The sequence below is a fragment of the Chanos chanos genome, chromosome 2, assembly GCF_902362185.1.
Source record: "Chanos chanos chromosome 2, fChaCha1.1, whole genome shotgun sequence".
Classification (NCBI taxonomy): Eukaryota; Metazoa; Chordata; class Actinopteri; order Gonorynchiformes; family Chanidae; genus Chanos; species Chanos chanos.
The window spans coordinates 13944067-13958771 of record NC_044496.1 but is presented as its reverse complement, the minus strand read 5'-3'; the positions used below and the strand labels follow the sequence as shown (position 1 = coordinate 13958771).

Sequence of the window (14705 nt, the reverse complement as noted above, 5' to 3'; positions counted from 1 at the left end):
CAAACCAAAAGATCCTCTAACACATCCAAATTATTCCTCCAGAGACAGTTTGTACAGTGTAAATACACACAGGTCACTTACATAGTGTAGACATACTTTATTTACTAGCTGACACATACACACATGTGTTTGTGTGTGAGTACCCATCATCGCTACTTCTCTGCAAAGTCTGTCTAGGCTAACTACAAAACACAGAAATGCTCAGAGAAATGCACACACAGAGCCATGTGCTGGCCCTACAACCCCCCTCTGTCTCTCTCATGTGCTCACTCATCTCTCTCTCTCTCTCTCTCTCTCTCTCTCTCTCTTGCTCTCGCTCTCACACACACAGACACACACACACAGACACATACACGCACACACGCGCACACACACTACCAAGTGCCTCTCTTGCAGTAAAAGGATGATTTATCGGAAGTGTCAGTTGTCAGCACTGGTTTCTGCAGCCACAAGGGCAGGATGTGAACCCCACTGTCCAGGGAGAGCCAGAGGGGGACAGGCCCACTGCAGCTCTGCTCTCCCCACCCGTAGACCAAAGACACAACAAACAAACACACATGCATTTAGCAAACATACACATATACAGATGTGTCCAGACCCATCGCCAAAATGACCATAGTACAGATTTCCACCGTTATTGTATCAAACTTAATAGTAATAAATGTCAAAGCTATGTCATATGTGAGTTTGTTACATATCTGTTTTTTTCTGTAAATTGATGTAGCTGTTGAATTGTTAACTCTTAGACCCCTGTCCACTTAACAGTATGATGTGCTTGGTAACACCATCTGATGACTTGAGTGGAAGTATTTAAAAGAATTTGTGACATTATTTCCATTATACATTTAAAAATGCCACACCAAAAACATAAGATCATTATGTCAGAATCACAGTGGCTCATCATTATTATCAATGATACAAATGAGTTGTCAAATGCTAAGATTTGGATGAACATTATTCAGTATAACAGTTTGGCCCTGACAGCAGTGCCATACTGCTCATGTTTTCACAGAACTTCTTAGCCTAGCAAGTGATTCGTGACATTACAATCTGGTCCATCTATCTAAAGAATATAGCTTGAATCTGGTCACGATGAAGACGAGACAATTTGTCTTTAAATCAGTTTGTCTTAGCAAAAGAAAATGGTAGACAAAAGCAGCTTTCAAACATTCTTCTGATTAAACAGATTTTGATTTTATAAATCTGAAATACAGAAGTATTTTGGTGAGTTTTGCCCAAAGTAAATCTTGTAAAAAGGCCTGAACCTAAGTGCTTTTTCTCTTTTCTTACTCTGTCTTAAAATATCACGCTTCATCTCGACAGCGGACACTCCTATCGAAGAGTTCACGCCTACTCCTGCTTTCCCCGCCCTTCAGTACCTGGAATCAGTGGATGAGGGCGGAGTTGCCTGGCAGGCGGGGCTTCGTACAGGCGACTTCCTTATTGAGGTAAGGGGAAAACTGTATAACCTTAAGTGGTCATGTCTGGTCTCATGCTGGTTTGATAAGGTCATTGGTTGATGATTTGTCCTAAGTTAAGCATACTTTGATTTGTTAAGGTCATCCTGGGGTACTGTAAAACGATTCACTTGGTTGTTGTTTCCACGTGATGTGTCCTCACATTTTAAGCATGGACAGACACAAATCATCCATTAGAGAAGTAAGGAAAGAAAGATGTACTCTGAGCCTTTGTGTCATCATTTTTTATTAGGTATGGATATTAAATGCTTTTGTTTGGTTACATCCTGGTCGGAGACAGGATTTTTGTTGTGGCTTTAGTGCTACTGTATTGTTGCCTTGAGACAGTTCACAATAAAGCAGCCCACACCCCCCACCCCCCACCCACACACACACACACACACACACACACATGCACACACACACAAAACCTGTCAGCCAGCTAAAATGAATGTAGTGAAGAGACATGCTAAAGTTTGTTCTTGAAGAGTGGCATGAACTGTGACTCTCCATATGGAGCAGCTTTTCTGCTTTACTTCACTGTGTCTTTCTTTTTTAAACTTCTTTAGTTTGTTAGCACAAATGCAAACACACACACACACACACACACACACACACAAACACACACACATGCACACGCACACACACGCACACTCACACTTGTCATTTGTGTGGTGATTAGAAACAGTGCTATCATTAGGAGAGTGCTGAAGTCCCACTTTGAGGCTAAATGGAGCAAGAAATGACAAGAACACAGTGCTGCCTCTCAGCTTTCCAGACTGACTCTCTCCATTTCTGCGTCTGTTTCCTAGTTCTTTTTTCCTTCTTTTTCTTTCTTCCATCTCCCCTCCGTCAACTCTCTCACACCTCCTTCTCTATGTCAGCCTGCTCTCTCCCAACTCCCCGTAGCTATTCCTCTAGATTTTAGTCCCCCAAATAACACATAATGAGGTAGCATGTTTGTGTGTGTGGTGTGTGTGAGTGTGTGTGTGTGTGTGTGTATGTGTGTGTGCGTGTGCATGTGTGTGTGTTTGGGTGTGTGCGTGTGTACGCACACATGTGTGTTAGTTATTTTCACCTCTGTCTCAGCAAAACAAATCCATCTGCATGCATGATTTAAGACACTGCTCAGTTTAGCATAAAATTTTCATTGACGTGGTGCTGTGTGTTCTGTGTGTGTCTGTAGATTTAAGGTAATGTGTGTGTGTGTGTGTGTGTGTGTCAGTCAGTGTGTGTGAGTGTGGCACAGAGAGAGAGAGAGCACACACTGCTGACACACTTGACTGAGCACACTTGGCTGATGATGGTGATGTAAGGATGTAATGTAAAGGCACATGAAAGTATAATTCAGACATTCAGACTCGTTATCATGATGATAATACTGATGCAGGCCCTCATCCAGTAGCTGACAGAGGCCTAGATGGTTCCTCTTTTTACTAACTGGGTATGGTGTGTGTGTGCGTGCGCATGGGCATGTGTGAGAGAGAGACAGAGAGAGAGAGAGAGAGAGAGACAGTGCTAAATGTCACAAGATGACTTGTAGCCTCAGAAAGCTATAGATGCCCAGATGGTTATTGATTATGTTTGTATATTTACGTCCTGTATCTATCTGTGTCAGCCCCTGATTTTTGTATGTGATTTGGTGGAGGTGTAACTGTTCATGGTTTGGTTTGTGCTTTGGTTTGCTGGCCACAGTTCAGTTGGTATCACCGTTTAGCTTGAAAGAGAATTTAATCAACTCAGAACTTTCTCTTTCTTCATTCAAACATATAAAAAAAATGAACACAAAAAGGAGAAATTTAATAGAAACAGAAACAATGTTCTTCAAAAAAATGACAACTAAAGAAAACTTATCTTCAGTTCAGGATTTTAAGGTTTTTCTATCAGAAAATGATTGTATGAAAACTAAACTTTATCAACTGTTACTTTTAGACTCCTCTCCATGACAATGAGTGTAAAAATCTAAACATCAGTATCTCCTAAGACTTTTCTTTTTTTTTCAAGAAAATAACTGCAAACACATGATGACTTCAAAATGATGAGCTGATCTCACCATTTTTCAGATCAAAATGCGGCTGCTCTGACAAAACAAAAGCAAGTCTCTACGTAGAGAAGCCCAGCAGTTAGATCTGTTTGTTTATGTTGATTCATATATTCAAGAATCGCATATTATTCATGGTTTACTCATTCGACACTGTCTTGTCCACTCAGTTAAAACATACGCACGCCATATAATAAGCAGGGTGCGGGGCATGTGTTTTCTTGCAGTGAGAAATGAAAAGAACAAGAAGCATTGGTGTAATGGCTTAATTGGCTTAATACAGTAATTGTAAGACTGGCAATGAGAATCCGTCATATATACATACAAAATACATACAGAACATTTTAAAATGAGCACAAAACCTGTACCCTTGAGCTTCTCAAAAGAGTCAAATTTTTCAATAGGTCTTTTTGTTAATTCTGGATGGATTTGTGTTTGGAGAAAGCCAAAGGATGCATCCAGCAAGCACTTCATGTTACCAAAAGTAAATATTGTGATGAATCTGTTTATGGTGTGGGCAACTTTCTCTGCAGTGTCATGAGATCTGAAAATTGCTCCATGTTGATTTGACATTGATTTGTGTATCCAGTATATTGCCTGTGTCTGTTATTTTTTGTAACAAATGGTTTTTGTCAGCTAAAGTAGTAATATGTATATGGTTTTAAACTATTATCTCATTAATTGTTTTGCTCACTTATTACAGTGCTCAATTTAAGTGGTGTGTTGATTTATAGTGATAACTGCTTAAAGGCACAAAGTTTTAACGTTAAAGTTTTAAAAGTTGAGATAAGACATGTCTGGTGTGTGTTTTGGCACAGTGGTAACCCTCTACTTTGGTCCTGAATTATAACTAATGAGGCCTGTAAGGGGCCTGGTGTCCTTGGAGAGTTTACGCAGTAGAGCTGTCGTATAGTGAAGCAGTGCAGGCCAAGGCTGCTAGCAGCTTAAACAAGAACTATTACTGTATCAGTTAAACAAAAGTGCTCCTTTTCCCAGGCAGAAAGTGTGTGTATTTAAGGTAGTAGTGTGTGTGTGTGTGTGTGTGTGTGTGTGTGTGTGTGTGTGTGTGTGTGTGCGCGCGTGCAAATATGCCCTCTATCTATCTATCTATCTATCTATCTATCTATCTATCTATCTATCTATCTATCTATCTGTCTATCTATCTGTCTGTCTGTCTGTCTGTCTGTCTGTCTTTCCATCTGTCTATTTGTTTGTCTCTCTGTCTGTATCTCTCTGGAGTGACTTTGTTGGTAAAGGAAAAGTCATTTACGTGAACAGGCTGGATGTCTTGCCTGACACTGAGGCAATGAAAATATGGCCAATTAAGTAGAGCCAATAAAAGCAGCCCAAACGCTTCATCATATACAGTATATAGCCTTAAAGAGCTTTAAAATCAAATCCTTTTTATTTAAAGTGCATATCTACGTTATTTAGAAACTTGTAACAGCCTCTGATTAGCTTAGCATCTCAACCTTTCATTGATGGTCATCACATACTGACACTATGAAGATGGTTTAGGCTCCAATTCCATCTCTTGACAAGACCTACATCAGAGTTACAGACCTACATCAGAGTTACAGCGATATGGTCAAGGTTACACACTCACTGCATACACATGCTCTCTGTCACCCCCGCACTGCACAGACCAGCGAATATTCGCGATCAGTGAATATTAGGCTCCAAGACACACAAGCAAAGACTGGACAATACTCATGTAAAGCTCATCCTTAACCTTTTTCAGCTAATTTGGTTAGTCTTAAATAGCAGGATTTCGTGCCGGATTGTTGGGTTCCCAGTAGAATCTATATGAGCCTTGTAAAAGAAAAGGATAATGTGCTAATTAATTCTGTAGAATCTAGGTCTATGGAGAAAATGAAAGTGTGAGAGTGTGAGCATATCTGCCTAAACTACTCTCAGTATAATCTCCAGCTGTCTGTAAGAATTGGCTGAGTTTCTGGCTTATGTGTAGCTATTGTGGAGTGGCCTCCTCTAGACCATGGGTCAAGGAGTATTTCCTGTCTTTTTATGTTGATTTGAAAACGGTTATTATCACACACTTTATTAACCTTACATGCCCTTTATGAAGACTTAGAGGACTCTCTTAAAGTAATCATTAGTTAAAAGGAATTAGCGTATCATCAGTTTGATGAGGAGATTTTTGAGATGGATACTAACACAGTCATTAATGTATAGTATACATGCACACATGCTAATCCACCACTGTTGTTTCTCTGTGCTGTTGACTAAAGTGAAAGAAAATGTGTAGTTTACTCTGACCTGCTCTGACCTTTTTGTTCGAATGGAAAGATACCTTAAACACCTAATTAAAAATTAAGTGTTGAGGTGTTGTTTAAAACATGTTGCTTGTAAGAGCAGGACCAAACTGAGACAAAATATTCTTCCAGTGTTCTGGGAGAGTTTATACTTCAATAACATTTTGATAATAGATTCAAAACAGTACCATTCCAGACTGAAGCTGTGCACCTGAATACGATACAGCTGTGCACCTGTATCGTATTGCAGTTATGTATTGCACGTGTGTGGGTTCACACTGTGGGTTTGTGATCCCTGTGTGCCACTCTTTCCAAGAGAACACTACTGTCTGCCCCCCCTCCCCCACCAAATATATGTACATGCATAAAGTTTATTTTTGCCTTTGCTGCTCTGACATGAAGGTTGTTGTTGTTGTTGTTGTTGTTGTTGTTGTTGTTGGGAGGGAAGAGACTGTGTGACAAAAGAGGGCCATTCAAGTCATTTGGCAGCTGAGGGTTGGTGGCACAGGGTGAGGGGCTGAGAGTTGAGTGTCTGTTATAACTGCCCGGTACTGATGAGTAGAAAGTCAGAATTAATTTTGGATTTAAGCGATTTTGTTTCGTTTATACGAGTTATTTTTAACATTGCTAATGTATTAGACAATTTGTCGACATTGTCAATTATCTGAATAAAGTATTCCCATCAGGGCTTGACAATTTCATTTATTCCTATCAGTTTATTCTGAACAGAATCAGTATTTTAACATTTTTGTGTTCTATGTGCAACATAACATTCCTGAACCAAGTAACATGAAGCAAAACTATTTGTTGTTGTTGTTGTTTTTCTTTTCTTTATTTAATTTCTTCCTAGAGCGAGCTTACAGCCTCTCTCAGAACCTATTATCTTTGTGATCATGCTTCCAAATACTAAGAGCAATGCAGCTCATAATAGATCTGTTAGATGTGTTCAGCATCTTTTAACTGCTTAACCTACAGCTTCACCATACTCAACCATTATCACTGCTCAGTTTTAACAAACAGTATAATTATTCTTTAAATTCTGATAAAACTAAGTTGAAAATTCAGCACTGACAATATACTAACTACCTTAGTCCCTGGATTCTTTTGCCCACTTGACAAACTGATGGTGTGTCTCATTGGGGGTTCTGTGGTTACAGATGGTTTGCAGGTGGTTATAAGCTAGAACTGAACATTTTGAACTTCTTACCTTTTCTGAAAGTGTTTGAAACTAAAAGTAAATGTAAAAAAAAAACCAAAATAAAAAACCAAACAAACCAGTTTTTAATCTATTCTTGTAAAAATGCCTTTCCTTTCTGTTTTTTCATTTTTTTCTGTCTCTGTTTTTGGGCTCTACTTCCTACATGGGAACATATCATTTATTTAACTGATAAATACAGAAATTGTAACATTATAAAGTGTTGTTTGGGCAGAAATATAATTGCATATTTCAGCTTTAAGTGGATACCTGTGTGAATAAATCCCAGTGTTAAATTTAAACTGCTGTAAATAACCTGTAGATCAGCAATGCTACACGATGTAAGCAATTGATGTCCCACGGAGTGTAATCCTGAACTTTTGTAAACGTGTGACATATTGCTGTGATATTCTTGTGCCGTTGAAGAGGAATAACTGTCATAATTGGGTATATATAAACCCGAGTGCATGAGAGTACATGCTCGCGATGAGAATTATGCTGCGTTTCTCCAGTAAAAGATCTGTTGCATGTGCTGTGGTAGTGGAGTCTTGGTTGACTAGTCACTGGTTGGTAAGAAAGAATAATTGAATATTGGACGGGGGGGGGGGGGGGGGGTTGCCAGTAAGCATGAATAATTTTCATTACTTCTGTTCAGATTCTCAAATCGGTCCTCCAACATGTAAGAGCTATAGCTGATAATCACCACATTATAAGCCCCTAAAGAAGACCCTAACATGCCGGCTTGCAAGAAAACTTTGGATATTTATTAACAGAGATTCAAAACCGTTTGGTTGTATTTGAGTTACATTATTTGTAGTCAGTGTTTAATTTGGATATTATACATTAAGTCACTAATTCTCATGACTGACACACTAGAAAAAATGGGTGACAGGCAGTGTTTACAGATTATGTCACTTCCCCAGTTATATTGCCTTCATTAAATACAATACAATGCCAGTTAGTCCTGTTCTGTTTGGATTGTTGTGTCATCCTTGTCTTTAGGGGGAAAATGTTTTTAGAAATGGAATGACAAATCAAAAATCGGCTCAGATTCTCCAGGGGGACTAACCGAATAATTGACTATTATTAATAATTGACCCATTCCTGACATAGACAGGCCTTTAGATGCTGCCATTTGTTCCTACAGTTATTGTTATGTAATTTGAGACAGTTAAGACTGTTATTATTGTTGTTGTAATTTGAGACAGCACAATATATAACCTCTTATAACATATACGTTTGCTGAGTTTCAGTTTTTTCAATTGCAGTCATGTCAAAATCATGATGTGGAAATGTTGCACTTCTGGTGCAGTTTCAGATGAGATGCTGGCTAACAGAGATCACTGTTCAGGATCTGTGACTCTGTGTGTGTGTGTGTGTGTGTGTGTGTGTGTGTGTGTGCACCTGGTATTCTGGGGGGCTGGAGTGTGAAATGGGTTCTGATTCTGCTCATGCTCTTGATCAAAGTCAGTTTGCTGTGGTATTGAACTGAATGAAGTTTGGCAGGCTTGGCTGGCTTTACAGAGAGGTTGGATGTAGAAGCTGAGCGGCTGATTAGATTCCCGTCATGTCAGTACAGTAGTTTTCATCACAGGAGAAGTGCCATGCTTAAATAGGACAGATGTAAAGATCTGCAGTAGAGCTGTAATACATGTAAGGGGTTTTCTTATGTCTCTTGAAAGGCTGGAGAGTCTTCTCTTGATTCCACCTGTGAGCAGAACCCCTGACTCAAACACATATGCCAAGGGTAAGGGGAGACAGGTGTTATCAATTTCAATCCTACTAGACCTGAGCGGAGATCTCAGTTAATATCTGTGTTTGTAGCTCTGTGCATGCCTCTTGCAAGCAGCTTCTTTACGCTCTTGATGTGACATGTGCACACACATACACACACACACACACACACACACACACACACACAAAAACCTTGGTTTTAAAATAGCACCAGCATTGGTGTGGCCACACTCTATGAATAATTGAGTCAAACTGACACTTGCTTACATGTGCTGCAGCGCATTTACTGTCATCCGTTTTATGTGTTCTTCATCCAGTGGAAAGGACAGGACAGGAAAAACACCATGGCATCCAGTCAAAGGATGAGCTACTGTAAAGTCAAAGAAAGGGTCTGAAGTAGTCAGTACTGATTTGACTGTGACAAGTGTCATTCAAATTGCATGTCAACTCTCTACCCCTTGTTCCGTGTGATCAATAATGAAAGGGGGGGGGGCATTTACAGTCCCACTGTCACTACAATCTCTTCTTCTGCCTCCAAACATGCTGCACCCTAACAGTCACCTAGCAACAGCAGACACATGGAGGAGCTGTGAGGGAACTTTGAGGCACACAGCATCAGGTTAGAGAGAGACGCTACAGAGCACATGCTAGAGGCTGAAAGCTGAGAGTTCAGAACATTAGTGTCTACCATTAAGGTCAATTCATGAATGAATTCAAGATCCAACTGAAAAGAGGAATAGACTTTGGAATTGGAATTAGAAAAAAACACTGAAGAAATAAAAGTGGAACTGAACAAAAAGATCCTACAGTTTGAACACTGTTTTGTTGCTGCAACATCTGAGTTAGAGAGTACATTTGTGATGTAAATACAAATCCTTATTAATTGGAGTTGCATCTTCACTAACTTTTAACATGTTCATATGATCAAAGAAAATTGTATTTAATGGTCTTGATATGGCATTAAATTGCCTATTTAATCAGCTCTAATTTACTGTAATTTATATGGTGAACAATAACACCCCTCTTGGTTGTGAAATGTCATTCAATTTATATTTAAATGAATTCTCTGTCCTAAAATTGCAGTTTTCAAGAACGCTTTCATTTCTGAACTGAAGATAAATTTTCAAAACTTGATCGGAAGTGACCAGTTTTTGTTTTGATTCATGATTGACCCAAACACAACAGCACACCCCCTAAGAACGAGACCTTTTGGAATTGCCTGCAGTTTACACATTTATAACAGACAAATACAAGGCCCAGAGTGACTTTTGGTAATGTGAGGCGAGGAAGAGTTTAGCCTTTCATTGTAATTCTTCCGCTTTAAATTCCAGGAAAAAGATAAGAGGTTTGTGAGGATGATTTGACAGTATTAACACTGTGGGCTAGGGGCAGAAAGGAGATGGTGAGCAACATTGTTTGATCTAGTCAGCCCTCAATGAAGAAGCAGAAGGGCTTTGTGGACCAGGCACTGTCATATTGACTGCTGGTGTAATTTGCGTTTGGCTTCACATTAGGGAAGGGTTTGGCTTTTTTTTTTTTTTTTTTGCTGACTGTTCAGAGCTATGGTCAAATGTGAGAAACTGGTTCGTGGTCAGTTTTGGTTCAGCATGATTATTTGACTTGCTTTAGGGCTGAGATCAGTTTTGCATTGCAGTAAATGGTTTCTCATCTTGTTTTCTCAGTTTGGTTAATAGCTGTCAGTCATTAGGTTCTCTGTCTGTCTTTCCTGTCTGTGTAGATCCTTACCCTGTGCCACTCACATCGTCATCAGCATGAATCATTACTTACCAGGTCCTGGTTGCTTTAAGAGTGCGTCAGAACACACACACACACACACACACACGCACACACACAAAACATAAAATACACCCTTTCAGCAGAGCAGGTATCGTTTAATGGTACTATTTTAAAGCCTATCCACTCAAACCCTTAGGGGAAGATGCAACACAACATAAGCAAGAGCAAACACGTTTTTAATCTCTCTGCAATACAAACCCTTTGTGGATTTAACAAGAAATCTTCCTACCAGCCTCTCTCTCTCTCTCTCTCTCTCTCACTCACTCTCTCTTTCTCTCCCTCCCTCCCTCTCCCTGTCTCTCTCACTCACTCACACACATATACACACCGTGTCATGTTGTCTCAGATAAGAGGATTGAGGAAGTGGGGATTATTGAGGTACTGTAGGTGATCATGTGTAAAAACCTCAATTGACTCAAGCCCCTGGCCCTTGAGTGGTCTAATTAAACAGATAATAATGACAGAGGAGTAAGAGGGGTATCCTCTCTGTCTCTCTCTCTCTCTCTCTCTCTCTCTCTCTCTCTCTCTCTCTCTCTCTCTCTCTGTCACACATACACACACACACACACACACACACACACAGAGGAAAGGCCAGATGTTTTCTTACAGTTATTTTATTTCCATGTTTACAGGGGAAACAGCATTACAATGAAAAAAATCTATCATTTAAAACAAATTATAGCCAAAAGTGGTACATTCAAATTTTTGATCATGTTGTCTTGGGTGCTTTGTTCTGTGTGTGTTTGTGTGTGTGTGTGTATGTGTGTGTGTCTGAGAGAGAGAGAGAGAGAGAGAGAGAGGGAGAGAGAGAGAGAGAAAGTGAGAGAGACCAGCAGACAGAAAGAAACAGAGAGAAACTGAAAGAAACAGAGATACAAAGAGAGAAACAGTGAGAGAGAGAGATGGCAGTGATGTATGAGTGTGATAATGCCAAAAATATCAGCCCTAAACCTACACATTAATCACTCTGTCAAAGCCAACAGAGACAAGCCATGCAGAAGCAGTATATTCTGGGAGCAGTTAACTGGCCCAGTTTAACTCTGTAAGAATGTGAGTACTGGTACCAACCGTTACTCTCAGCGGGCAGGCTGCTTCAGTTAGGTTCAAAATGTGCATTTGAAATGTTTAAACTCAGAGCCACGATGGGCTGTATATGTGAAGGAGTTCTCAGTTAATGATGATTATGTAGGCCTGGCTCAAATAAAGAAAAGAACCTTTTGTACTGAGTGATATAGCTACTGCACTGATCCTCAGTGGCTTTTCGTGTCTCACTGCTCATAAGACGTTTTGGAAGACCCAGACATGGTTACATTATAATGCAAACTCAGGATACCATGATTTATATTCCTGCTGTCTCAGATCTGATACAATGAAAAGTAAAGTTTCATAGTGAACTTCAGAGATTGACAGTATCTTAGTCCAGTGGGTAATCACAAACCAAAGTAGGCTCTGAATCATTGTCTTATATTTAGTGTGGACTGCTACCCAATGAAAGTGTGCGTGAAATTTCAGACACAACCTGTCAGGTCAGTTTTGCACTAGAAAATTGTGTTCTTTCAACCATTTCTTAGCCAGAGTCACAGGTAAGAGTTTCTCTAGGTTTAATTTCTCTGTGGTTGTGAGACATAGGTGTAACGTATTAACCTGTACTCTGATAGCATTTTGGGAGGGATTGTGAGAAACATCTGGATTATGGCCCCTTTATCGTCCTACTGATCAGTTAAGACCCTTACATGCAGGCCAAGCATTGAGACACTAACTAATGAGATCTGATTAAAGGCTTTAGCTGTCCAGTGACCTCCAATAAGATTTTAATCAGACAAGTGCCTCAGTACTCAAGCCTCAGTACCTCTGAATTATTTGAAATAACCAGATTAAACAGTTTCTGTGTGAGGTTAGACTTGATTAGCAGACCATGGCAGATTTGATGACCATTGGCAGTGATGATGGAAGTGTAATTAAAAATTATGCTATGTGGGAATTAAGCTTTTTTTTTTTTTTTTAAAGGTAGCACTACCTAGCTTCTCGTAAAGTCAGGCTTATGCTGGGGTCTTTATTTAAATGGGGATTGTGTGGAGAGTAACCAGTAGAGACAGATATATGGTTTGAAACTGAAATGTAGTCTGTTGTAGTCTTTGTGTGGGAGAACTGAGGTCGCCGAGCTGATTTTTCACTGAATCATACTGTGGTTATTGTCTTCCCGAAACTGTCAACTCCACTGTGTGTGAATGTTGCTATAGCCAGTAGTATTAATACTGTAAACAACCTTAGTGGTATTCAACAGACATAGTGTCCATGGAGGGTGTTGCTGTAAAATGTACGGTTTTTGGCATACTTCCTTTTGGTACTGTGCATACAAGCTCATTGTGTATAACCAACGGAGGCCTCATTTTTGTTTCATACTAGTACTACTGCAGTCTCTGTTCTTTAGTGTTACTTTATGTTGAACAAAATGAAACAAATGAAGACAAAGACAGTCAGTTATGTATACATGCAATAGTCAGATGTATAAATAAAATGTTTCACTGGTATTGTCAGGACTTGTGTTGGACTCAGACGCAGACAACTGATGATTGAAGTCACAAGGATTTAATACAGGAAATGGGGTACAGTTTTCCAAGGCAAAAGTCTTTCGGTACAATAGCCAAAGTATGAAACCCAAACTGCAGACAGGGGTCAAACCGGGAAAACAGACAGAGGTGAAAACCAGAGACGGGCAAAAGTTCCAAAACCAGAGGCAGACTCGGACAGGCAGGCAGAAAATATAAAATCGGTAGGCAAAAACTTGGTCAAAAAACAGACTGATGTCAAACACAAAGCAGAAACAAAGAAGAGAAATGGAGACACCAACTCACCGGGAAATGTGGTACGAACTGACAAACAAAGGCTAGAACAGGCAGGGTTGAAATAGACAGACTAATACAACTTCAATGAGCAACAGGTGAGCACAATGACACAACGAGTGAGGGGTGGGGCCAGAGCACATGGAAAACCAAAATAAACAAAAGCACATGACCAAAGAACAAAATCAAATGACAACCAAAACCAGACATGACCAGCAGGGGCACAACAGAGAAAACAGTTCATGCAGGAACCCTGACAGGTATGCTACTTCGAAATGAGACACTGTAAAAAATTCCCTGATCTATTGGCACCTCCATCTATAAAGAGCTTTGCAGTCTTTTGGACAATCGCCATTTTAAACACAGAGGATGATAACAAACCTGTGGCATATTTGTGATGCACTTCCTTAAGGCTAGATGGCTGTAACAGTAGCAAGAAGGCTTAGCTGTTATGAAATACATTGTGTGGGTCACTGGCTACAAGCACAGTGGTTGTGGCTGATGTAGGGGAGACTGTCTGCTCCTCAGCAGCACAGAGGAAAGGTTAGGTGGGGTGAGAGCAGAGCTATGGAGAATGACTTGAATTGGGAGCTGCCCTGCACATTTCTTCTGATACAAAATCCGGTGCTAAGGATAAGTTTCTCCCATACTTAGTGTTTCTTTCACATGCTAATCAATGAGCCCCAGAAGTATGTCATTAGTTAATGTGACAGTGTGGCATATTAATGGAAGAAATCAATGACTCCTCAGGCTGCTGCTACAGCATTGAGAACATATTGCTCTCTGACGCTTGTCTATGAAAGCGGTCAATCACTGCTTTACACACGAAGAAGAACTTTCCATGAGAGACCCTCAGAATGAATCCAGAAAATATTATTTTCTAAGAATATACCCCAATCTTTTAGAAATCATTTTTTATATCTTATGCTCATTAGACTTTAGGGTGCTTTGTGCTGTCAAGTTAGAATTTGATCCAAGCTGTGCTGAAGAGCAATATGACGAACACTGCCCTTGATTTTTATTTTAAAACGTTATTTAGCTCAGGCTGGACTTCAGATTAATAGCTGAGGTTGACAGTTGCTGTCCAGTGCTGATTACAGAACTTCAGAGAATAATGTCAAGAAACTAGAGGGAGCTCAACCATAGAACCAGATTACCAGAAAGCTCCACTACAGGGCTCCAATCATATCTCTAAGCAATGATCTCTCCAAAGAGACAACCCAAAGGAGTCTATAGCACAGTAGCCAGCAGTGGTCTGTCCACAGGCCTGAACAGTTGAAGCCTGGTCAGTGTGTTTTGACTCTGTCATGGAGTACTGCGTTGTACATTAAACGTGTAGATTTTTGTGATTTGTTCATGATCACT

General features: G+C 39.9%; 1 protein-coding gene across 1 annotated transcript in view; it reads left to right on the top strand.

Annotated features, from left to right (window-relative positions):
• The window catches only part of LOC115830170 (SH3 and multiple ankyrin repeat domains protein 2-like), an 82755-nt gene that overhangs the window by 47495 nt on the left and 20555 nt on the right, over positions 1–14705 (top strand). The window contains exon 15 of the mRNA XM_030794219.1: positions 1324–1448. Within this exon, the coding sequence (XP_030650079.1) occupies positions 1324–1448 (125 nt within the window). The remainder of the gene's footprint in view (positions 1–1323; positions 1449–14705) is intronic.